Source organism: Hipposideros armiger, unplaced genomic scaffold, assembly GCF_001890085.2.
Source record: "Hipposideros armiger isolate ML-2016 unplaced genomic scaffold, ASM189008v1 scaffold_19, whole genome shotgun sequence".
Classification (NCBI taxonomy): Eukaryota; Metazoa; Chordata; class Mammalia; order Chiroptera; family Hipposideridae; genus Hipposideros; species Hipposideros armiger.
This window is the reverse complement of record NW_017731369.1, coordinates 1,824,175-1,848,522: the sequence shown is the minus strand read 5'-3', so window position 1 is coordinate 1,848,522 and position 24,348 is coordinate 1,824,175. Positions and strand designations below refer to the sequence as shown.

Sequence of the window (24,348 nt, the reverse complement as noted above, 5' to 3'; positions counted from 1 at the left end):
ATTGAGCAAGAGCTTCCAGTGGAGTCGTATGGACAGACATAATTCTCCTAGCAAAGACATGTGACGATACATGCAAAGTATGCCAAAAAGTAAAGCTCACCTGAACCTTGGTGTCCAGGGTTTAATTGCAAGTCAGTCATATAGGTATGGAGTGCCCACATGATTGATTTTTATTACTCGGTCTCTAGCAAACCACCACCCATCAAGCCCAGAGGTCAAACTGATACAGCATGGCCCAAAGCCCCCATCATAAATCACATTTTTAGCATAGATTATCTGCTGTGGCTCAAAACCCCAAGTATTCAAAGACACTCTTATAATGCAGGATATTCCAAGGACTTAGAGGTTATCCTGGCCAAGATCCAGTCTTTTCTTTGGAACGTTCAGGGTTTGGACAACCCAAGCCTGCTGAGTTCACCCTTTACTGCACAGTACCTCTATGGTCTTACAGAGGAGGCAACCAAGGATCAGAGAGTATGATTAACTGGTCCAAAGCCACCCTCCCAGGATCCAGAATTCAAACCCAGATCTGCCTGACTATAAGATAAGTCTGAGGACAGAAACAAGACCAAACAACAACAAATTGCAGCAACAGAGTTTTGATTCTTTTTCCAATATATGCAGCTTGTCGGACATATAGTGAGAATTCAACAAAATACAGAGGGCGCCAAAAAAATGTATACACATTTTCAGAAAGGAAAAACCTGTATTAAAATTGTAATACTCAGCATATAGCAGTAACAAAGATGAATACAAGTCATGTGTATAAATTTTTTTGGCACCCCCAGTATTTATGAGTCTTAGCGAGCACATAAATAAATGAATGCAAGGACGCATTGTCACAAAGCTCTCAAATATTCCCCACTCCCCACCCACCTCCACACACAGAAACACCTCTGAGGATGTCAAGATGTTATGAAACTTAATAAGATAAACAATTGCAGCATTTATACTGCTGTCTTTGATTCACCCAAGGGATTAAACATTAACATTTTATGCACCTCAGTTGTAGGTTGCTTCCTGCAAAGCAGACTGGGAGATGGAGTTGAGTATGCAGGGCGTTTATCCAGGAACACCTGGGAGCAGCCCACGGGAAGGAGGGAGAGGCAGGAGCACCAGGGGGAGAAGCTGAGCTGGATGCAGCCCTCCAAAGCCGGCCTGTCCCAAGGGGATCCCGACTTTCCAGAAATGGGTTTAGAATCCCAAATTCTTAATCAGGCCAAGGTCCCCATCCATCCTGCCTTTGGTGGCCGCCTCCCCCAGGGGGGGGTTGTGACCTCAACAGAGGTGGCTCTGGCATGCCTGACAGGGCTGTCCTCCCAGAAATGAGAAAATGCAGGTCAAGAGCTTCTTAGCATAGTCCCCACTGTACAGTAAATGTTCAATAAAGAGTGGCTGCTGCTATCATTACTAATCTTATCGGCTGTAAAGCCAACAGGGAGGGGAAACTGGCTGCTGCTGGATCTGACATCCCAGCAGGGGAGACATGATTTCCTTTCTTCCCTGGGCTTCAAAGACCTAGCTCAGGTTAGATGAGGCCCACGAAGTCCTGAGTCCAAGGTAGATGATAGGATCATTCTCTGGGTGGACGCCCACGGGAGGATCAGGTTTGTGTACTCAAGCCTGCACCTCCCTGAACACACACATTTAGACAACCTGGCTTTCCTCGTGTGTATCTGGACGCTGGCCCTGGGCTTGCTGCCCAGTGTCGGGGTTAACAGTTTCAGAATGCACCCTCTTGCAGCATACCTGTGAAAACATGGCAGCCTGCAACAGCTGGCTCTCTGCCCTAGCTGACTCCCCACAGGAAGCCAAATTCACCCACTGATCAGGGCACTTTGATCAAGGCATCAAGAACAGTGAAGAAAAATGTAGTCTCTCCAGGAGCTCTTGTTCTTGGCTCAGGTTTGCAAAGGTGTTACCTTCATGGTGTCCAAAGCAGTCTTGTCCCCTGATCTTGCCCTCAAAAAGTGTGGGTTCCTTCTCCAGGTATGTGAGCAGAGTGCTGGTGCATGACCTGGTGATGGACCAGACGTGGTATTTCCTCTGCAAATCATGGCTGTCCATTGAGGTCAGACACAGAGCAGAACAGGAAACAATTGAGGTACTTCGTTTTGTTTTATTTTTTACCTTTTAAGCAAATGCTCTTTACTTTGTTTTTTCATCTCTAGGGAAGTTGCATCACAATCCAGTGCAGCCAAATAAAATCACTTTTCAGCTATCAGGACTGGGTAGCTTTGAGTGTGTGACATTAATGACCAATCAGTCTCCCTTGTTGGGATTGAAAGACCCTGGAGGGACAAGGACCCTCCAAGACAGAATTATCTTCAAGTGGTGAAAATGATTGAAACGGTTATCCACATTTCCTATGAATGACACAGAATATTTTTATATGCATGAACAGACTGATTTGAATAGTGATTCAATGTCTGGCCATATGGGGCTTCTTCCTTATGCTATTCTACACTAGATGGATCTTTCAGCATCTGTCTCTCTTTGCTTTACTTACTTCCCTCCACATCTGTCCCCAAACACATAAAAGCAAATACAAATTTATACATGTGTGTACGCACACACATACAGTGCTATGGCTTGTTGTTTATGTTCTCTCTTTTAAAGTGGTGTTACTCAAAATATGTTGCCTTTTTTCTTTAATGATGTAACACGAACATCCTTCCAAGAGAGTACATTTGGGTCAAACTTTTCCTTATTAGTTGCATAATATTCTATAGAATAAATGTCCCACAACTTATTCACCCATTCTCCTATCAGTGGACATTAAGTCTGTTTCCAATATTTAAAAATCAAGAGGCTTCACAGAGACACAGAAATGGCAAGTATGGAAACACTGAGCCAGCATTCCTGCCTGACACCCATCTGCTGGAGCTGAGTGCCAGCCTTCCTCTTGTATGGGCCACATGCTCTCCAGTTTACCACAGTCCTCACCACTCCCTATTGTATTACTTCCAACCCACGTCACTCATTCCCTTGACTTATTTACATCTCCTTGAGCCTCTTTAGGCATTTGGGTTTGTGACCTCTACTTTTTTTTTTTTTTTTAGCTGAGTCATCCTGCTACCTATTGGCAGCTCAGTGGCTGCTCAGCTCGGGCTGGACTCGAATCGCTGTTGCTCAGAGCTCAAACTCTTGAGCGAGCTCTTAACCAACTGAGCCACTCGGCCGGCCCTTGTGACCTCTACTTTAAATGGCTTTCGAGTTAGGCTTCTAAAAAAGCCTGTTTTTAGTGCATTTACTGAAAAGTGACTTTTCCTCCCAGCTGCCACTGTGAGTAGCTCAGCCTCTAAGGCAGAAAAAGTCTGAATCAGAGAGATTTGGACCCCAAGAAAGGTATAACAAAAACGTGTGATGGGCCACAAAGTCCCACACGCCTGCTACTGACTTCCTGTATGACCTTGGATAAGTTTCCCAACCCTCTAGGTCTCAGCTTCCACATCTGAAACATGAGTTGTTGAATGTGCCCATCTCAAAGGTCCCATGAGACGATGTAGGTAAGATGCTTATCACAGTGAGTGGCTCAGTAAGTGCCCAATTATAGGAGCAGATACTGTCCTCCAATTGTATCAAAATGTGAAATGCCCGGAAACTAGACTGTTATTCCTCCCATAAAACCCTGGTGCCCAGCAGAGCGCCTGGCACACAGAAACAGGCTCACCAAATATTTGTTGGATGAGCAGAACAATCACATGGAAAATCACTGTTGCTGGCAACTGACCTCTCCCTTTATGCACCTTTACTCCGAGACCAAGCCACCCACACACCCCAGAGTTATGGTCCAAGTATTGTTCAACCCTGGAGGGTGCTGGCATTGACCAATCAGAACAGGCGCCAGCTAGGAATATCAGCTCCGCACACTCTCAGGTGAATCTGGGCCATTAAAGAGTTCCTGTGGTTAAACTATATCCATAGAAAAAATATCATAGAAAAAATAATACAGATTAAGGAGAATGTGGTGCCATTTTCAGAGACCCTGCCTGTCAATTTTTATTCTCTCAAACTGAGTCTGAACCTAGCGCCTGGAATTTTTAACCACTATCCTCTAATGCTGTAGTTTAATAAACCCAATAATATTATAGTTACAATATTACGTTAAAATTTTAACAGAAATAATAATCACTAACACTGATGAACATTCACCTATATGACAGCTATTTTGCCAAATGCTTTATAAAAGTTATCACTTTTAATCCTTTCAACAATCTGGTGAGGCAGATTCTGTTATTACCCCCATTTTACAGATGAGTAAACTGAGGTTCAAAAAGTAACTTGCCTGAGGTCACACAGTTAGTAAAAGTGCAGTCCAGGACTCCAACCCACTCTGCCCAGAGTCCCCGTCATTAACTCTAAGTGATGCTGCTATGATGCTGTATTTCTTCTATAATAGAAAAAAAACAGATGATAAATCTTAGAAACAAGTCTCACCCTCTCATCCCAGCACTTCTCCAGAGAGACCAGTCTTTTCCAATTCCTGTCTCCCTAAATGCCTGTCCCTCTCTCCCTGCCTGTCCACAGCCACCTGTTTTTCATGAAGACCGCCATGGGCTTCCAAGAGGGATACATCTGGTATTCCATCTTCAGCTGCTCAGCTCAGAGCAACTTCACCCATGTCCAAAGGATGTCCTGCTGCTTCTCCCTGCTCCTTTGCACCATGCTGACCAGCATCATGTTCTGGGGTGTCCCCAAGGACCCAACTGAGCAAAAAATGGACTTGGGTAATTCCCACTGTCATGGCAGTCAGGGCTAGCGGCTGGTAGACATGAGTTGTCACTGCCCCAGAAATGCCATTCAACTCCAGAGCTCCCAAGACAACCCTCAGTTTCAATAATTCACTAGAGGGACTCATATAAGTCAGAAGTATTATAATCATGCTTATTACAGAGAAGAAAATACAGATTAAAACCAGGAAAAGGGAGAGGCACGTGGGGCAGGGTTCAGGGAAGACCGAGCATGGAGCTCCCACTGGCTCCTCCCGGAGGAGCTGTGGACAGTGTTCATTCCTCCTGACACGGACGTGAGACTACAGCACAGAGTATTGCTACTAGGATGCTCAGCCAAGCCTTGGTGTCCAGAGCTCTTATTGGGGCTTGCTCACAGAGACGTGGCAGACCCCCTGCATGGCTGACCTTGGTCTCTAGTCCCTCGAGGAGGAGTCTACGTTGCCCTAGGCCTTTACCAACATCTGGTCTGAGATGAGATTAGCCTTTCCCATCCACCCACCTGTTATTTTCTCATTCACTTCTCACTGGTGACTGGATAAGGATCATAGGGTGGGGATGCTTCAGGGTCCTTGCTGCCCCAGAACATGCTCCTGGGTGCCAGCCTCCCAGCCAGGGGAGCCAGGCCTGGTTCCTCCGTGAGGTTGAGGTCGTTTCCTTAGAATGCACAGGGGAAAGTGGAAATGTTCAAATTTGTGTTTTTCTTGCAAAAGTATATATTATCTCTAATTTAAAACAAAAAAATTAATGCTTTTAAAAAATTTTTAGGAAACTGAAATTTGAACAAACCAACTGTAGGAAAACATTCCCGAGATAATGGGGGGTGGGGGGGAGGAGTTACCCACTGACTGGATATTTGATGTTATTAAGAGATTACTGTTAATCATTTTAAAGACTGATAATGACACTGGTTTTGTTTTTAAAAAGAGAACTTATCTTTAGAAGCATATTACAATATTTACTAGCATGACATAAGGCTTGGAATTTACTTCAAAATAATCCACATTGAGACAGTGGGTGGGGTGCAGGTGAAACACAAACTGCCAAGAGTTGATTGTTTTGAGTCATGGGTATGTGCAAGTTCATCTCAACATTCTCTCTACTTTTGTAAGTTTAGAATTCTTCATAATTAAAAAAATTTAAAAACAAAAGTTTCATCTTTGGTACCTGGCGAACCTGGGTTTTCATTCAAATCTTGTGCATATTAAAATATTTACAGATGACATAACACTACGTCTGGGATTCACTTTAAGGTACTCCAGAAAAAAAAATGGGGGGGGCGGGCAGAGTGAAACAAGATTGGCAAAATGTTGGTAACTGTTCTCTTTTCCTCTATGTATAAGGAAATTTTGAAAGTGCCCTTGATAAAACACTAAAAGGGCAACATTCAAATCCTAAGTAGCCAAGTGAGCCTAGTACCTTACTTACTCGATCTTTCTGAACCTCAGGTTTCTGGTGGCTTGGCACATAGTAAGGGCCTGATACAAGAAAGCTTTCACTAACACTATTGTTTTTATTGGGGGCGGTCTGCTTTGTCAGCACCAGCTGATGCTCTTGCTCTCCCTTGTCCTCCAGGAAAAATGCAATGCCTGACACCTGAAGTGGGCGCAAGTGACCCTCAGAAGACAGTGTCTACAGGCAGTGTCTTTACCTTCAGCTGGAGCATGTGGAGCAAGAGTTGTGGCTGGTAGGACCCAGGGGCTTCCCCCAGGGTCAGAGCCATGCCTGGGCCCTCAGGCAGCTGCAGACACTGAAGAGCTGCCTCGGGGGACAACTGGGCACCCCACCTCCATCACAAACAAGGTAACCCACTCCCATGGGTGCTGGGTGGGCACCTGCCTCCGCTGCCTGGGGCCTTCGGGGAGAGCTCATCCCAGGCAACCCTGGAAGGATGCTCACCCAGACCTCCCCAGGCAGAAATGATTCAGGATACCTGCACAAATTCTGGTAGGGGAGCTTTGAACAAGAAGGCAGTTAGAGCCCTTTGTATAGCATTTTGCAGTTTATAACTATTTTTAAGTGGGATGTTTCCTAGTTGTGCATCCTTGGACAAGGCCTTTAACCTCTCTGAGCCGCAGTTTCCTCATCTGTAAAATGGGAATGACAATGCCTATCTACTGATTCAAGACAAAAGTACTTAAGACAAAATACATTTTTAAGATAATTAGTGAAATTTGCCTCGGGGAGAAAAACTTTTACTCTACCCTTCAGTGTTCTTCTGGCTGGTCTAATCAAATTGATATGAGACAGATTAGCAGGGGGAAAACAAATTAAGTTTTAATAACATGTATACACTGGATAAACCCAGGAGAACTGAGTAAATTGCCAAAATGATAGAAGCCATCACCTTAAATACCACCTTCAGCAAAAGACAAAAGATGTTGGCATGGGGAGTCAGCTATGGAAGGTTACCAGTAAAAGCACAGTAAATAAGGGTAAAGTTGTTATGCAGATTTAAGTTCAAGCCTTCTCCATTGATAAGTCTCTAGAGATTTATTTTTTTATTTTTTATTTATTTTATTTTATTTTATTTTTTTAAGCTGAGTCATCCTGCCACCTGTTGGCAGCTCAGCGGCTGCTCAGCTCGGGCCGGGCATCAAACTGCTGTTGCTCAGAGCTCAAACTCTTGAGCAAGCTCTTAACCAACTGAGCCACTCGGCCGGCCCTTAGAGATTTAGATATCCTCCTCTTCCAGGTACACGTAGGAAAACACCCTTATAAACGGAGATTTCCCTTATAAGTATAAATGTCCCTTTACAAAGGGTAACCTCTACTTGGTTTTCAGGGCTTTTCCCTTGTCTGCTGTTCATCTTAAAAATAACCACCCTAAAATAATCAATATGCTCAAATAGGCATATTTTGGGGTAGCAAACTCTGCTCCCCTTCATTTCAATACAGACAGGTTATTAGATGACATTAAGGAATTGTTAATTTTGTTAGGTATGACAACTGTAATTCAGTAAGGAAATGACAATTTTGAGAAATATTCTGAAGTAACTAGGGACGATTTTACACTATATCTGGAATTTATTTTTAAATAGCCCAGCCAAAAAAAAAAGAGGGCAGGGATAGATTAAATAAGTGTGACAAGGAGGTGATGGTTATTGAAACTAATAGTTGATGGGGGTTCCTTAGGCTTGCTGATTTGTGTATGATGAGGAACTTTCATAATAAAAACTTCTAAAAAATTATATAGTACCAGACTTTGAGGCTTGCCATGAGGAATAGTGGAGCTAATCTGTGCAGAGCACTTCACGTGGGGACTGGGTCCTAGCAAGCACTGAATAAACGTGATCTCAATAGAATATATAGATAGTTAACCTAAAAATAAACAGCGAAATGAGAGGCAACAAGCCTTTATTTGAGATCCAAAAGAATAGCTATTCAGGAAGCACTGGCTCGGCAGAAGCCCAAACAGTGTTCTGATTAGGAGGTAAAGGCCAGGTGTGTTTATGAGAAAGGGAAGGGGAAAGAGAAGGAAGGAATGTCTTCTATGGGTGTTAATAAGCTAAGGAAGCCATTTCTATAGATGCAAATAAGCTAACATAGTAATGCTAATTCTAAAAAATGTCTTTAATTTTCATAATGTCTGCCACCCTATTAGCTTTGCCACATTGTTTAGAATACAGTGTTGCTTTAGGCCCAGGCCAAAGGTTATTTTGCCCGGTTTTAACATTCCAAAGGCTTGAGGAATAAGATGTGCAAGGCAAGTCCTCTGGGATGGCAGCTCTGACTCCATTTTGAAGTGGCTCTGCTTACAATATTTTTTACAATAGGTATACTGCATGGAATATGGAATATACCTCTGAAGCAGATACAAAATACAGAGGAGAAAACTGAGGGTCTGAGAGGTCAAGGAGCATGACCAAGGTCACAAAGCTGATGGGGTGGAGTGGGAATTTAACTTGAGCCTGGCGGGTGTCACCCTGACTATATCCACTTTCCACTGCAGCTCCCCGAGACCAAGCAAGACCCCTCGCGGCCTGCCCTGGGGGTGTGTCCTCGTGGGCTGACAGCCTTCTTCACCATGCTGTACGGCCTGCACTATGGGCGAGCCAGCTCTCTCAAGTGGCTCATCTTTGTGGCGGTCTCCTTCGTGGAGAGTGTGTTCGTCACCCAGCCCCTAGGTCAGGACCTCCGGGTGGCTGCCCTTCTCCCCTCTGCCCACACTTTGCCTCCTGCCAGCTGCCCTGTTCTTACTTCAGCTGTTCCTTCATCTATTTGTTCAACAAACTTACATGGAGCACCTCCTCTGTGCAGGTCCCAGGGCAGGAACAATAATGACGAGAATCACCATGATAAGCCAAACTCTTGGACACTCACTCCGGGCCAGGCTTGTGGTTTTCTAAGAAACTGGCATTTCATTGTCACAATCACCCTTGGGAAGGTCCTTACCTCCACTTTATAGACGAGAAAACCTGAAATGAATCAGTTAAAGTCATAAACATCCTGCACTAGGCCACACGTGTAAATAGGAATAATAGTGTATTTCCTCAATTCTAAGATCCTTTTGATTGTGAGATAGGCCAGCAATTTATAGGAACTTTGACCTTCAGATGAAAAACCCAAGTCATTAAATGTACACATCAATTGGAAGATACACTCTTATTTCTGAAAAGTAAAGTTGCTGTCAGAGCAGAAGAAATACTGAGCCCTGGCCTGGAGCTCGGAGCCACAGCTTCCCTTGGAAAGAGGTGGCAGAAAGGAGGGTCATTTTCAGTGAATCCTTACTCTCTCAGGCTTGCCAAATCCCCCACGCCCATTCTACCCTTTGGTCCCCTGTCCTGCCCCAAGCAGTGTTTATCAGAAGACCAACAATTCCCGACACCTGCCCCAACCTAGCCTGAGAATTTTAAGAACAGAGTCCTGGGCCTTTTTGTTCCCAACCAAACCATAGAATCCTACTATGCGTGTGCACTGTAGGTGGAAGGGAGGAAGAAACTTTCCTTTACCCTCAAGGTTCTTTCGGCTGGTCTAATAATTAAATCTACATGAGACAGATTAGCAAGAGAAAATAACGAAATTTAATCCATATGTATGCACGGGAACCCGACATACATGAAAGAGTCAGAGACCCTGCATCCAAGAGAGGTTCAGAGACAGAAAGGGAATGATGTAGGATATTTCTTGTGCCGGGGTCGTGGTCTCGTGAAGCCGAAGAATGGAGACATGGACCAGAGAGGTAGAATTTGTAGCAGAGGATAGTTTTATTAAAGCAAGAGAAAGGTGAAAGGTTACAGCTCCCGAGTGGGAGGGGGTACCCGAAAACTGGGATGCCCACTAGCTAGGGCTTGAGTTTTATATTTTTCTTTCTTCCTGGAAGGGGGAATGCTGAAATACTGGTGCCTGTCATTAAGGTATTTATCAGATTTGTTCTGTTGCTCAGCCTTAGGGAGGCCTTTTCTAATGTCCTCCAAAATGGCTTTGTTGCTCTGGGGCATGATTGATGTCTCTGTTCCAGTATGAGGGAATTACCCTATAATTTTGAAAGGAATGGCTAGTTTAAGGAATGGTCAGTTTTTTTCTTATCTTTGCTCAGTCTACCAGGAAATTCCTGACCACCTGATATTATACTAACTAACCTGTCTTAGGAAACATGAGGCATGTATGACATTCTGGGCTAAGGATCACCTTAGGGCTTCAGAGGGGACAAAGGTCATTGCAGGATGGTAAGAAGAGTAAGCGTTCAGTAGTTAAAAAGTTTGCCCTGCTCTATAGATAGGTCATTAAAAAAGTTATTTCTGGTAATAACTCCTAATATGGGCAAGGTCCCTACTTTAAACTCTTTAAAGGAGAGGTAAGAGTTTTTGTGAGCTTGCTTGGTCTTTATTCTCTCAGCTCAAAATAATTCACATGCCAAAGTGGCACATTTTGGGGAGCCCTGTTCTGCACCCTTACTGTGCAGTTAGTGTAAGGGAACTAATTGCTTAACACAGGAAGAAAGGGAGAGAGGAGCAATCCTCAGGGGACATAGGGGTAAGAGAAAGGCCTAACAGCAGGAGGGCAGCAGGCAGTGAGGCTCAGGGTGTGATGGAAGCAGGGTGAGCTCAAGGATTTGCCAGGCCCTCTGGTTCGTAGCCAGGTGCATGCAAGCCCTGGCCCTCACCCATCATAACCACTGCCCCTCTCTGCAAAGGCTGGGCTGGTTCCCACCTGACTTTCCCAGAGGATGGCTCATGCACCCAGGACACAAATGGTCCTGACCCTGCCCCCTCTCAGACCAGGAGTTGATAGTTTCCAACTTGGGCTTGGGGTTCACGGTGGGTATTTTCCAGGTGCTGGGGTTCATTGCCTTCTTTGCACTGGTCTTGAAGAGAGTAGAGGACGAGGAGGAGACTATGGCACCTCTCCTGGGACATCTGTCCAGCATAGGTAATGGTGCACAGATGGAGGCAGGGATGGGCCTGGAACTGAACAGGGCTGAGAAAGCCCTAGAGAGCCCAGCCACGGGGGTGGGTGGTCCTGTCCTCAGCCTCAGAGCTTCACTCCCCATCAGCCCTTCACCCCAGATTGGTGAGCCACCCCCAAACCATCCAGAAACAAGTGATTCCTTCATGTCTCTTGAGCAACCTTGTTTCTTCTCTACCTGAGCCTTTCTCCCTGACACCCAAGCATGGCCCCCTGTCCAGAAGAGGGCCCCCTGTCCTTGAGAGCCATGCTCTGCATTAGCCATCATTTTCTGTGTAATCCCAATCAAGCAGCTTTCTTCTCCAAGGCTCAGATCCCTGGTCTTTAGAATGAAAACCAAAAGAACAAGCTTGTGGTGGGCTGCAGAGAGTCACCATAAGTTAGAGTTCTAGGACAAGGGTTTGCAAATGATAGCTGGGGGCCCAAATCTAGCGCACCACCTGTGTTTGTAAACTGTTTTACTGGAACACATCCATGCTGAGCCCTGGTGGAGGAGCCCACTGACCAGCACCCTTCCCCCCAACTTGATTTCTCATTTCCCAGCCAAAAACTCCTGAGGGTGCTGACAATAAGAAAATTATAAAAACAAACAAGCAAACAGAACAAAAGCAACACTCTAATAGTCTATGCAGAAATCTTGACTTTCAGGGAAAACAAAACTAGCAAAATCCCAGGTGTCTACATCATTACGCAGTGTGGTTACCCCCCCATGGGCCTGTATTCTTCCACTCTAGATTAGGGTTTTGGCTTTGCAGATCCAAAAGGTCCATTAAAATCTTATTCCCAACACAAGAGTAATGTTTCTTCAAGGAGAGGCCAGCCTCCAGACTAATTAAATATTCATTAAGTCATTCCTTTGATAATTATTCAGGGAATACTTGCTGTGTGCCAGGCAGTGTGATGGTTTGGGAACATGATTTACATGCAATCCACTCATAAATGTATAATTCAGTTTTGGTTCTCGCTGATTTTAGTAATTGTATAGAGTTGTGCAGCCATCACCACAATTCAGATTCAGAATAGCTTCATAAACCCAGAAGGGTCCTTCTTGCTCACTGAAGTCAATCCCGCATCCCACCCTAGTCCCAGGCAACTCAGTACTGACTGGATGGAACAGGGTGCTGCCGTTGGAATGAATAGCCCACCTGGGGAGACACATTACATAAGGAAGTGCACAAGTGGACACATAAGTGTGAAATGTGATGAGAACTGTGTGTGTGGGAGAGGAAGAGTGCAGGCCTCTCTGCTGAGGTGGTGCCTAAACTGGTTCCTGGAAGGTAGGGGAAGGGAGGGATTGCACACTGGGCATGTGCAAAGGCCCTGAGGTGGGACACAGCTTGTCATTTGATAACAATTATGGACAGTGTGGCCGAAGCATGGGAAATTAAGGGAGAATGGTCCAAGATGAGGGCAAAGAGGTTGGTGGGAAGCAGGCCGCGCAGGGCCTGGATCAATGCTAGGGTTTTGGAGTGTTTTAAATAGGAGAGAAGCATGCTCTGCTTGTCTTTTTAGGAAAATTACTGTGGCTGTTCTTGGAAATTAAAGGTATTAGGTCAAAAATGGAAGTGGGGAGTCTGGGAGGAAATATTGCAACAGGCCAGGCAAGAGATGACATGTACTGGTAGTGGGATGGACAGGACATGGATCCAAAGGCAGTTGGGTCAATACATCCCCACCAGAACGGTTAAAGTGAGAAAGAGTGACCAAACGCTGACAAGGATGTGGAGAAACTGGAACAGTCACACGTCACTGGTGGGACGGTAAAACAGTAAAGCCACTCTGGAAAACAGTTTGGCAGTTCCTCTCAAATCTAAAAACAAAAGTGCCACACGAGTACAACCCAACAACTGTACTCTTGGACACTTATCCCAGAGAAATGAAGACTTATTTTAATGCAGGATCTTGTACATAAATGTTCATAGCAGCTTCACTTGAAAAATTCCCACTCCTAGGAATCTGCCCAAGAGAAATGAAAATACATGTCCACACAAACACCCCTACTTGAATGTTCATAGCAGTATTATTTATAATAGTCAAAACTAGAAACAATCTAAATGCCCATTGATGGGTTAATGGATAAACAAAAGGTAGTACAGCCATACAATGGAATACTTACTACTCAACAATAAAAAGGAACAAACTACTAATATATACAATAACATGGATGAAATCCAAAACATGCTAATTGAAAGAAGCCAGGTATAAGAAACTATGTACATATGACTCCGTTTATATGACACATCCAGAAAAAAAAAATCTATACAGACAGAAAGCAAATTAATGGGGCTGAGGCTCTGGGAACAGAGTGAAAGTGGGGACTAACTTCAGTGGGACACAGGGGAACCTTTTGGGGTGATGAACATGTTCTAAAACTGAGTTGTTTTAAATTTACTAAAGTCATTGAGTCACAAACTTCCAATGGGTGAATTTACAACAATTATAACTCAATAAATTGATCTTAAAAAGAAGATACTGGCATCAGACACGGCAGGCCTTTGAAACATTAGTTATCCTCATTCTTCCATCCATCAAAGCTTAGAAGCATTGGGACCCGTCTTAGAGTCCAAGAACGGGAACACGAGGAAGGCAGCATTCAGGAGTCAGGAGCACCTCAGGGAGCGGAAGGCATTTGTGTTTTCAGGAGGAGGAGAATTCTCCAGATGGAGAAGGGATGGAAATCGGGCACTGGGATAGTGTGGGCGGAGCACAGAGGGCCGTGTTGGGAAAGTGCTCCCGCAGAGCAGGAATGGTAGATTCTGGCTGTACCTGGTTGCAAATGAAGAGCCTGGACCCACTGCCCATTTGGGGGACTGTCCTTGTGTCCTTGCTTTCACAGACCCCTCTGTCTTGTTTCGAGTACAAAGAAACAGCAGAAAGGATGTCTACCAGCCACCTCTGGCCACTGACATTGAGAAGATGAGAACCACCCACCTCAAGGAACAGAAAGCGTTTGCCCTAATCACAGAAATCTTGGGTAGGTGGCCAAGATTACCCATGACTGGGTCTCAACACAGACTTGAACAGACACTGTGCAACCTCTGACAGCCCCACACAGCTCCTTGGATATATTTTCCTAGATATCAACTCACCCCAGCTTCTCCCCAACACAATCATTCTAGTGGCCCCTCATGGCCCTTAGAATAAAGTCCAAATTCCCTACTGTGGCTTCACCCACACCAGGTCACCTCTCTCAGCCCCCTGTGCCCTGAGCTCCAGTGACACTTCATTCTGCAGGTTCTGGGACATCGTGCCTACTCCTGACCCCAGGCCTTTACCCAGGCTGTCCCATCTAGTCTGCTGGAATGCACTCACCTCACCTCCACCTTTTCTTCTGGCTAGTCCTCTTATTCTTTCATTCTCAGCCTAAAGGTTGTATCTTCAGACAGGCTTCCCTTGGCCCTCTGGCCAGGAGCTTTCAAGCCTCAGTGTGTCTTAATCTGGGTTCCCCACAAACAGATTTGGGTACAAGTAGTTGGGAGGTGATACTGGAAAGCATTTGTAGGGGAGGGGAAAGTACAGGAGGAGAAAAGGAAGCCAGTGGAAAGCGTGATGAGTGGGTTTCATGCGGGCGACTGGGGCTCAGTCTGGCTGGAGACCTCAGGTGGAACATGTAGTATACACCCCCAAGCTGTCACCCACCAGGTCACTGGTGAAGGTGCTGGTGAGGAGAGCACTGACCATGCAGCATGCCTAGCCTGCCCTTTCCACTGGCCAAGCACAATCCTGGCCAAAGCAGAGAGCTGGGGAGCTTGTGCAGAAGGAGTAGCGTGTGCAGAATGAAGAAGGCTGAGGGATTTGGGCAGAACCCTGAGAAGTTATCCTGCAAATGGGGGGGTGGGGGCCAGAATGCCAGTTCCCAGGCCTTGCGCCCAGAGATTCTGGTTCAGTAAGGTGCCACATCCCCCACACGATTCTGATGTCCGGCCTCGTAAACTAAACTTTGTACCTTTCGGGTCCTTACAGCACACTCACCTTACATCACATTCCTACAAGACAGGTGAGCACCATGAGGGCAGGGAACACATCTGTCATCTTCATAGCTTCATTCTCAGCATTATAATATGGCAGATGCCCTATTTTTTAAAAAAAATTATATTTTAGAATCACTTATATAGCATGAACTCTGTGCAGGCACTATTTTAAGTGTTTTGTAAATATTTTGTTAACTCGTTCACCACCACCCTGTGTAATAAAATTATTATCCCCATTTCACAGATGAAGAGAGTAAGGTACAGGGTTTAAGTCACTTGCAAAGGGCACATGAATAGGAAGTGGCAGAGCCAAGATTTGAATCTAGGCAGGGCCCTCATGGTTTGTGGACTCTACTCCTTTCTGCTGTCTCTATAAGGATCAGTCCCACTGTCACCAGAGGGCCAAGTAGTTGGTCTACAAGACCTCCATTGTTCTGAGCCCATGTGCCATTCCATTTGCTAGAGGCCAGGTCTGATTGGCAAGTGCAGGCTTCAAAACAGGGCTGAGCCAAGCTCACTCATGTCATTGTGGGGGATTCAGAATTATTTAGGTCATCTTTTTAGGCCCCTGGAAACTGTGTGATCTCAGAGTTGGGCCCCTGGAAACTGTGTGATCTCAGAGTTGGAAGTCCCTCTTCAGCATTCTCAGCCTGGTGATCTCAGTTTGGTGGCCTCTGCTAGAGCCAGTGCAGGGATAGGGTGCTCACAGTCGTATAAAGCTATCCACCTGGCAAGTGGGAAGTGGTTAAGGCTTAACCTTACCAAGAATCATGTAGCTAATGAGCTGGCCTGTTACTGTTTCATGGATGTTGGCAGAAGATATGTGACTCCTGAGTTGGAGACAAAGGACTTACAGCAAAAGCAGTGGCGGAGCTTCACAGTGGTTTGAGTCAGTTCCCCGCCAAGGGCCACGATAGATGCCTGCATGAGCAGTGCATTGCCAGGACCAAAGGGCAACACCGAGCTTGGAAGCATTCACTGCTTTCATAGTGGCAGAAGCCTGCTGTTTGTCCAAAGGAAGATGCCACCTCACCCCTCAAGGTGGCCCACTACAAACACAGCCCTGAGAAATGGCCTGGGTGAAGCCTACCCACGGCCTGGCATTCCTGGAACACTTAGCACAGGAGCGCTCAGGGCCCCTGCAGGCTGCCACTCCCAGCACACGCCACAGTCAGAGAGCCCTAGGTTAGAAACGCTGGCACTCACTGTTCCTGCTAGCTGTGTAGCCCCAGGCAAGTTACAGGGTATGTGAATCCCAGTCTCTGCCATTGTATTATTATAACACTGAGGTTGTTTATGATGGCAGGGCCCTGGCCCTGCCTACAACACAAATAACAAACTCCCAAGAGAACAACTGGCAGGGGTCCCCTGGGATTAAGGACAGGCCAAGAACAGCCTATTTCAGGAAAAGGTCTTTTCCTGCCACTTGGAACAACTGATACTCTTTCCCTGCTTCAATGTATCAAGCAGGGTGCAGACCCATGGAAACAGGGGATATTTTAAAATAGGCCCATCAGTATTCTCTAAGAAATAACAGCTATCATTACTACACACACACACACACACACACACACACACACACACATGCACACACATTCACACCATTCCATTTTCTCTTTGCAGTGATCCTGAGGCGCTGGTGTTAACACCATTGTAGACCAGGAAAGTGAGGCCTGGAGAAGCTGTTAGCTTGCTCCACACATAGGGCAGTCAGCATTTGAATCCAGGTCCTTCCGGCACATGCTCCTTCCACCACACCAGCAGGCCGAGCTCTAGGAACTGGTCTCATGTGAGGTGTCAGCCCAAGAGGGACCTCAGCAGCTACAGCAGCCACCTGCCTAAGCTCCTGATGTTTTATGTGGCTCCTTTAACACCATGGTCCTCAAACTTTAAAAAGCATCATAATCTCCTGGGGGGCTTATCAGAGAATAGATCTCCAGGCCCCAGCCCCCTCCAGCATTTCTGATTTGGGAGGTGGCTGGAGCTGAAAATCTGCATTTCTAATAAGCCAATGCTGCTGGTCTGGGGACTCCACTGTGAGAACCTCTGCTATTACAGCAAAGGGACAATGGGTGTCAAGACGCTGCACCAGGGGATGGGAAACTTGGCCACTTCCAGGTGCAGCCCCAGAGCCCTGCGGCCCAGGGAGCAGAGCTGAGGCAAAGGGAGGAGTTTCAGCAGGAAGCCCTGGCCTCCTCCCCAGGCTGAGGGGACAGCGAGCCACTTTGGATAGAGATGCTCCTACAAGCCCTTCTTCCCACAGAATTCTCCAGTGTCTCTTTGACAACACCTGGCTAGACAGCCTGACCAGAGCCGTATTTGTGGAGTTCACTGTCTATAATGCCAACGTCAACCTGTTCTGCATCATCTGTCTGACCCTGGAGACCAGTGCCCTGGGTGGGCATTTGCCTGTGAACCCATCTGCAGAATTCCAGAAGATAAACACTCCTCCCCTCCCTCTAGGCCAGGGCCCATCCACCCCAGGGCCAGAGCTCCAGGGAAAATGGTTGTTTGGGAAACTTGGGGTGAGTCCTGGTTCTCCCTGGGCACCCAAAGGCAAGGCCTCAGGGCTGCTCCAGCCAGCTTTATTCCTAGCTGACCCCTCACCTCTCTGGCTTTGTCTCCCAAGTTATCCTAAGAGAACCCAGGTGGAGTCTGAAGGCAGCTTATATCCCTGAGCTTCCCACTCTACTAGGGGTGGGGTTGGGGGGGGGGCTGGTAGTGGGGCTGAGAGAGGGGGATCTGGTAACAATATTTTACAACTTGTACCTCAATCTACAGAGCATAGTACATTTTATATCATAATCCAACACATACAAATATACACATAACTGAGACAAAAGCTTCAAAAACGTTTCCCTTAACTACATGAGATATACTCTGATATTTTATGTTCTATTCTAATTCTTTCTCCCTATGCCCCCATCTTCCACCCTCTTTTAATGCTAATCACAATCTGTTGAAAACACAGACCTAAGGCCTCTTCAGCTAATCATCAACTTGCCTAAAACTCAATCACCTCGCCTTTAAATATGAAACAATTTAGCTGGCCGAATGGCTGTTGGTTAAGAGCTCGCTCAAGAGTTTGAACTCTGAGCAACAGCGGTTTGATGCCCGGCCCGAGCTGAGTTACCGCTGAGCTGCCAAAAGGTGGCAGGATGGCTCAGCTAAATGAAAAAAAAAAGAAACAATTAAAAAATATGTATTACTTTTATTTAAAATGTAATGTTTGTAGTTCTTATAAAAATTTTAGAACTGTGGAAAAACCTTCCATTATTATTATTATTTTTTTTTGCAGGATTTATTTTTTTTATTTTTTTTTTTATTGTTAGTTTCAGGTGTACAGAACAATGCAATAGTTACCCTTTTCACCCTCACAAAGTAACAACCCCCCTCCCCCCAAAAACCTTCCATTATTATCATATCAACTTCCATTATCATTCTCCACTGAAAATTTTCTTTCAAATCCTTTTTTGGGAGCTTATTTGTATCTCTTTTGTTTTCTTATTTCTTTTTGTCATCGTTTTGGCTTTTTAAGGATCTCTTACACAATTTGTTCCCAAACATACCTGACTCAATTACGTATTTCTACAAATATGAAGTGGGGGACAGGTTTCAGGTCTGGTTGATCAGCAGGCCACTGTTGACAGTAAGGACTCAGGCTGTTTGCCTCTCTCCCTTCTGCTATTCTTGGGGCTGGCTCTGTCTTTGTAGGCAGTAGCCTCACTAATTAAATTGGTTTCAAAAAATCATTACTAAAAAAATCATTTCAATAAAAAAAGGGAAAAGACACACAAATGGATGAAAGATCATTCAAAAAAAATAGTTGAATTTTAGGCATATTGGTCAATAGACGAATGGATCCTCAGTGAACTGTGTTCAGATGAAATGGTTTTAAATGTGCTATCTTGGAGTAAACTGCTGCTGCGTGGGTGGGTGCGCTTTGGCTGCAGGGGACTGAATGCACAAATGGCCAGCACCAAATGCAGAGGGTAGGGGGTGGGTCTTCCAATGCAGCTACCTTTGTCCCCTCTGATCTATCCATTATCTTTACATGGGTCCCTTAGGTCTGTGGGTCTGAAGGACCTTTATCTTCTCTTCTGCCTCTGGCCAGTCTTTAGAAGGGCTTGACCTGGAGTCATCCCACTGATGACTTCTGGTCAAAGGCAGTGGCTCTGAGTGGGTGGGGGGTCAGGGATGGGGGGTGAGAGGAACACACTCTGCTTCCCAGGAACCTTCTTTGTGCACGCAGACCTGCAGAGCCTTCACCAATGGCTGGCACCCCTTTGTGGTAGCTGCAGAGGTCCTCTACTACCTGTTCCTTCTCTACTACATGATCGCGCAAGTAAGGGGTGGGCTTGTGGCTCCATGGGCAAGGATGGGGATGGTGGGGTGCCCATTCCCCCTCCCACCCTTTCCCCCCTTCCTGGAGTGGGGTCTAAAGGAGGGGGTGGGTTCTGCATACCTGTTTGCCATGGCAACTTTTTCAGGTCCCTTCTGCTCATCCTGGGGGGCTGACCTGGCTCAGGGATCCAACTTGGGCCCCTCACAGGAACTAAGAACTCAGAGGGTGACACTTTCTGGGTGTGGAAGGGAAGGGGGCAAAGCCGCTTTTTCTGCTGAACTTAGACCTTCCAAAAAATGCTAGAAGTGGAGGTTTTCACAGCTGGGGGTTCTCTGAATCTAAATTGTGGAGGATTTTAGCACTTTTGTTCTCGCCCATGGCCCCTGAGAATTAGGAAAAATCCCCCTTGCCGCCGTTACCACCATGTTGCACAATGAAGGTGCAGATGTTAATAATGATGATGGTTTCAGGATGTTGGGAACACATCTAAAGCACATTATACACTCCTGCCTCTCCTTCCACCAAAAATGGAAACCAGATACCTACAAGGGGCATCTTAGCCCCGCCCCCCCATCCTCTGCTCCAACAACCACAGCAACCACTTTAAAGTAAGAAAGATCCTTTGAGTGCTTACTATGAGGCAGGCATTGTGCTAAGAACCTTACGTGGATTCTCTCCTTTAACAACACCAGGAGAAAGATCCTATGAACTCCTTTTCTGAGTAGGAAGTCAAGACCAAAGACGCGAAGTAATTTATCCAAGTTTGGAAATGAATCCCGAAAAGTCTGACTCCTGATCTTGACACTCAACCCTTGTGCCACATAACCAGCCTCATAAACCAGGAAACTATGCAGTCTCTGAGTATCACCAATTCAAACCCAACAGCCAAGTTATCCAATAGCAACTTTAGGCCCAGCATTTCTCTAAGAACATCAAAGGAGGCCCATCCACCACCCCTCAGGGCTTCATTCCTCTCCTTCCAACTGACCTCACACTCAGCCTGCGGCTGTTTCAGAAAGCCTCTCTACAAAACCCTCACTTAAATCTTTCTCAGAGTTGTTTGAGCAGTTTTTTAAATATCCCTCTAGCTCCACCCCATTATAATGGAGGCGAACTTTGCCTCTTACCAGCCAAACTCTAGTCCTTCCTCCATAAGAGTGGGTAGGGGAGGGAAACTAAATAGACCGGAGAAGGTTCTCTTGAGTGAAAGGGAAAGGAACAGGAAGGAGGCCGAGAACATGCACAGAATAATTCTTTTTGACCTGTGACACCTGTTGGAGAAATAGAGTTAAAAACAATCTCCTGCCAATCCAGGAAACCTCTCCACAAAGGTAGAAAAAAAAATGGCTTAAAATTATTTATTTTAAGTTTTATAGGTAACATCAAATTTACAATTTAAGGCATTTTTAAATGTATGGTTCAGTGGCAATAACTACAGCCCCATTGTTTGTGCAGCCATCACCACCATCCATCTCCAGAACTCTTCTCTTGGGAACCTGAATCTGTTCCCATTCAATAATAACTCCCACCTTCCCCCTAAGAACACAACTTTTATTATTGAAAAAGCATTAAACCAGAGCATGATGGGCATCCCACGCAATCTGCTAAAGAGACTGCAAAGGCAAAGAAATCTCAGTGCTATGCAGATATAACCCATTGTATATACATTCTTAAAATAAAGGCTAATTAATCCTTAAGAGGACTTACAGCACCATTTGTTCCACTAGTCCATCCTAAATTCTTTTGGTAATTGGGGTGGCCACCTGCGTTTGCTAATTACCTTTATCAAAAGGAAAACTAAGCCTCTCCTATGTTTACAACAGGGGGTAGTTTTGCAACTTGGAGCCAGCCGCCTACTGATAGGCTCCTACCCTCTCAGGGAAACTGGCAGACAGGGTGCTATCTTCCTTGATTACATTTCAAAGAGATGGTTCTCAGGTCGTTGAGAAAAACATTCCTGAGGTGTAAAACTGGCAAGAGGCTTGTTTAGCTTTTAAAAAAGATTTACATACATCTCAAAGGAGCAGAGAAAGAATTCACAATGACAAGTTTTCTTAAGTAAATGCTCTGTGGTGGGGGGCTGTCGTTCCCCTCTGCCCTTTCGTTGCATCAGAGAGAATAAATGTTTGTCTTATTAGATGCTGTATTTACTCTTACACACCCCAAATCCTGCAGTTCAGCAGATGGAGTCTGTGCACAGAGTTGGGGAGAGGCCACTAGCACTCTCTGCCTGTGGGGCCAGGGCTTTGAGAAACTTCCAAGGATCTAGTAACCCCCTCTCAGAAGGGCATCCTGAGTGGTGCAGGGAGCCACCCTGGGGGCGGGGGATGGGCACAGTTCTGACCACAGCCTTTGGTAGACCCTCCGGCTCTTTTCCCAGGCTAAGCTCATGAGGAGGCTGAAGTGGTGCTATTTTTACAGCAAGTGGAACCTTCTTGAGCTGGCCATCACCCGGGCTAGCTGGAGTGCCCTGGCGGTATTTGTGAAGAGGCCCATCCTGGCAGAGTGCGACATCCAGTGCTACCGGAAGCACACGGAGGAGTAAGTGGCTCTGCCTCAGCCCCAAGTCCCCATCACTGGCCCTGCTTCCTCCAGCTCTGTGTGGCCCAGGGCTCATGGGAGCTTTTGAAATCTTGTTGGCCCTCAGAGGATCAAGGGTCACTCTAAAAAATAACTACAGCTATCGCTTAGATTCAGATGTGTGGTCTGAAGACAAAATAGAACAGTATCTTTTGCAAATCTTACCAAAACACAGGACCAAGGGACACTCTGTTAAGGTCCCTCCGAGCCTTTTGGGCAGGGGTTTGCCAGTATTTAGTGCCTTCGACCTGCATCTGCTACCATTTACGAAGTGTCCCCTCTGTGCTGGGCAGGATGCACTAGCCCATCAGATGGATCCTCATGAGAACCCGTGGAAATAAAGGTGATCATTACCCCATTTTACAAATAAAGAACTCGGAGCTCAGAGAGGTAATGTGACTTCCCCAAGGCTACACAACTCAAAAGTGGCACAGAAGTAATTTAAACCTAGCTTGTGTGTCTCCAGGATCCCAGTCCTCACTGTGAACCACTGCATTTTTTTGATTCACTGATTCTATAAATATAGCTAACATTTATTATTGTTGGATGCCATACACTGTCATAAAGACACTGCTTTAAAAGCATTATCTCAGGGCCAGCTGAGTGGCTCAGTTGGTTAAGAGCTCACTCAAGATTGCGAGCTCTGAGCAACAGTGTTGCTGGTTGGAATCCCGGTCTGAGCTGAGCTGAGCTGCCGCAGAGCTGCCAATAGGTGGCAGGATGGCTCAGCTAAAAAAATAATAATAATAAATAAAAGCATTATCTCATCTACTTAATCTTCCTCAAACTTCTAAGATATATTATCATCATCCTTTTTACCACAGATGAGGAAATTGAGGCTCAGAGAGGGTAAGTTGTCTGCAAAGTCACACAGCAAGCAAATGCAGGGCCCAGAATTTGAACTCTGCCCACCTAGCCTCTACTCTAGACTGTTCGTTCATTCATTCAACAAACCCACAAAAAGCTCTTCTCTGTGCCACATCCATGTTACCACACCAAATATATGACAAAAACTCCACCCTGTCTAGAGGCCCCCTTCCATTAAAGTGTCTTAGCATCAATCGAGTCCTTTGAGTTAAAAAATTATCACAAGTACTTTTATTTTAATTTAAGCTGATTGTAAACCTCATGCAGAACAGTTATTTTAAAAACTTAAAGATGTATTAGCTCTTGAAGGGGTCTGCAAAAGATAACCTGGGGGCCAAATTCAGCCACCACCTGTTTTTATAAATAAAGTTTTATTAGAACACTACCTCACTCACTCATTCCTTTATGGCTGCTTTCCCGCTACAAGTGAGTTGAGTTGTTGGGACAGAAACTGGCCCACAGAGCCTCAAATATGTACGATCTGGCCCTTTACAGAAAAACTTTGTCGACTCCTGCTTAGGGAACAAAGCCTGAGTTCTAGGAAGGAACAATGGTGAGTTAGTTTTAGGTCATGTGTGACTGGGTTCATTGGCAGCCAGTGTGACTGTTGAACCATCACTGTCCCCACACCAGCCATGCTTAATGATTCCTTACAATGACCTAGAATATACTTGACTCTTGACACACACACACTGGTTTCTTGCTTAGATGAGTTATAAAACAATTTTACAAAAAGAGAGTTCTCTTTTTACATTAAGTATCAGAAAACATAAAAGAAATCTTCCACTTTTGATAGAAAGCTGAGTATGGTTAAGTTTGGTATTATGTTGTAAAACCCTTGGTTGAATTGGATTAATCAGAGAACCAAAGTTTGTGTTTATTTCAGAAACTTGTAAATTATGCTTTCTTGTTGGAATTGATAAGCCATTTTATAGCTTGATCCTGAATTTCAAAAGTACTTTTTAAGGCCAAATGATTTGCTTCATAGTCTCCCTTTAATCCAGAGGTTCTCAGGCCGGGCTCCTCAGCAGAATCACCCAGGGAGATGATCAAGCCCTGATACACAGGCCACGTCCCAGGCCTAGTAAATCAGGATGTGTGGGGACACATCCCCAGCACCAGTGTTTTTCATGTTCCCCTGGTTATTCTAAAATGTAGCCGAGGTTCAGAACTGTGCTCTAATTAGAGCTAACTGCTATCATAAAGGAGGGCTTACATGGTTATTTCCACATACGTGAACAATCAAACGGCATGAGAGAGGGTTAGGTATCTTAAAAGAGATCAAGGATTAAGCAACCATCCATACCAGCAGCCTCAGTCTGCTCAAACGGGAGGAAGATTCTGGAAGGCAGAAGATGAGGTAGAAGGATGCCTTTCACTAGGGCATTACATATGTATATGAAATGTTTTTACAAACTTAAGATCACATGATTTTGTTCTATAA

General features: G+C 45.4%; 1 protein-coding gene across 1 annotated transcript in view; it reads left to right on the top strand.

Annotated features, from left to right (window-relative positions):
- LOC109378330 (polycystin-1-like protein 2) overlaps window positions 1-24,348 on the top strand; it is a 76,351-nt gene that overhangs the window by 50,849 nt on the left and 1,154 nt on the right. The window contains 15 exon segments of the mRNA XM_019634757.1: window positions 388-442; window positions 1,833-2,073; window positions 2,075-2,104; window positions 4,531-4,730; window positions 6,356-6,536; window positions 8,686-8,741; window positions 8,744-8,874; window positions 11,009-11,105; window positions 13,978-14,115; window positions 14,454-14,510; window positions 15,105-15,138; window positions 17,376-17,509; window positions 19,344-19,374; window positions 19,376-19,457; window positions 21,838-21,998. Of these exon segments, the coding sequence (XP_019490302.1) occupies window positions 388-442; window positions 1,833-2,073; window positions 2,075-2,104; window positions 4,531-4,730; window positions 6,356-6,536; window positions 8,686-8,741; window positions 8,744-8,874; window positions 11,009-11,105; window positions 13,978-14,115; window positions 14,454-14,510; window positions 15,105-15,138; window positions 17,376-17,509; window positions 19,344-19,374; window positions 19,376-19,457; window positions 21,838-21,998 (1,628 nt within the window).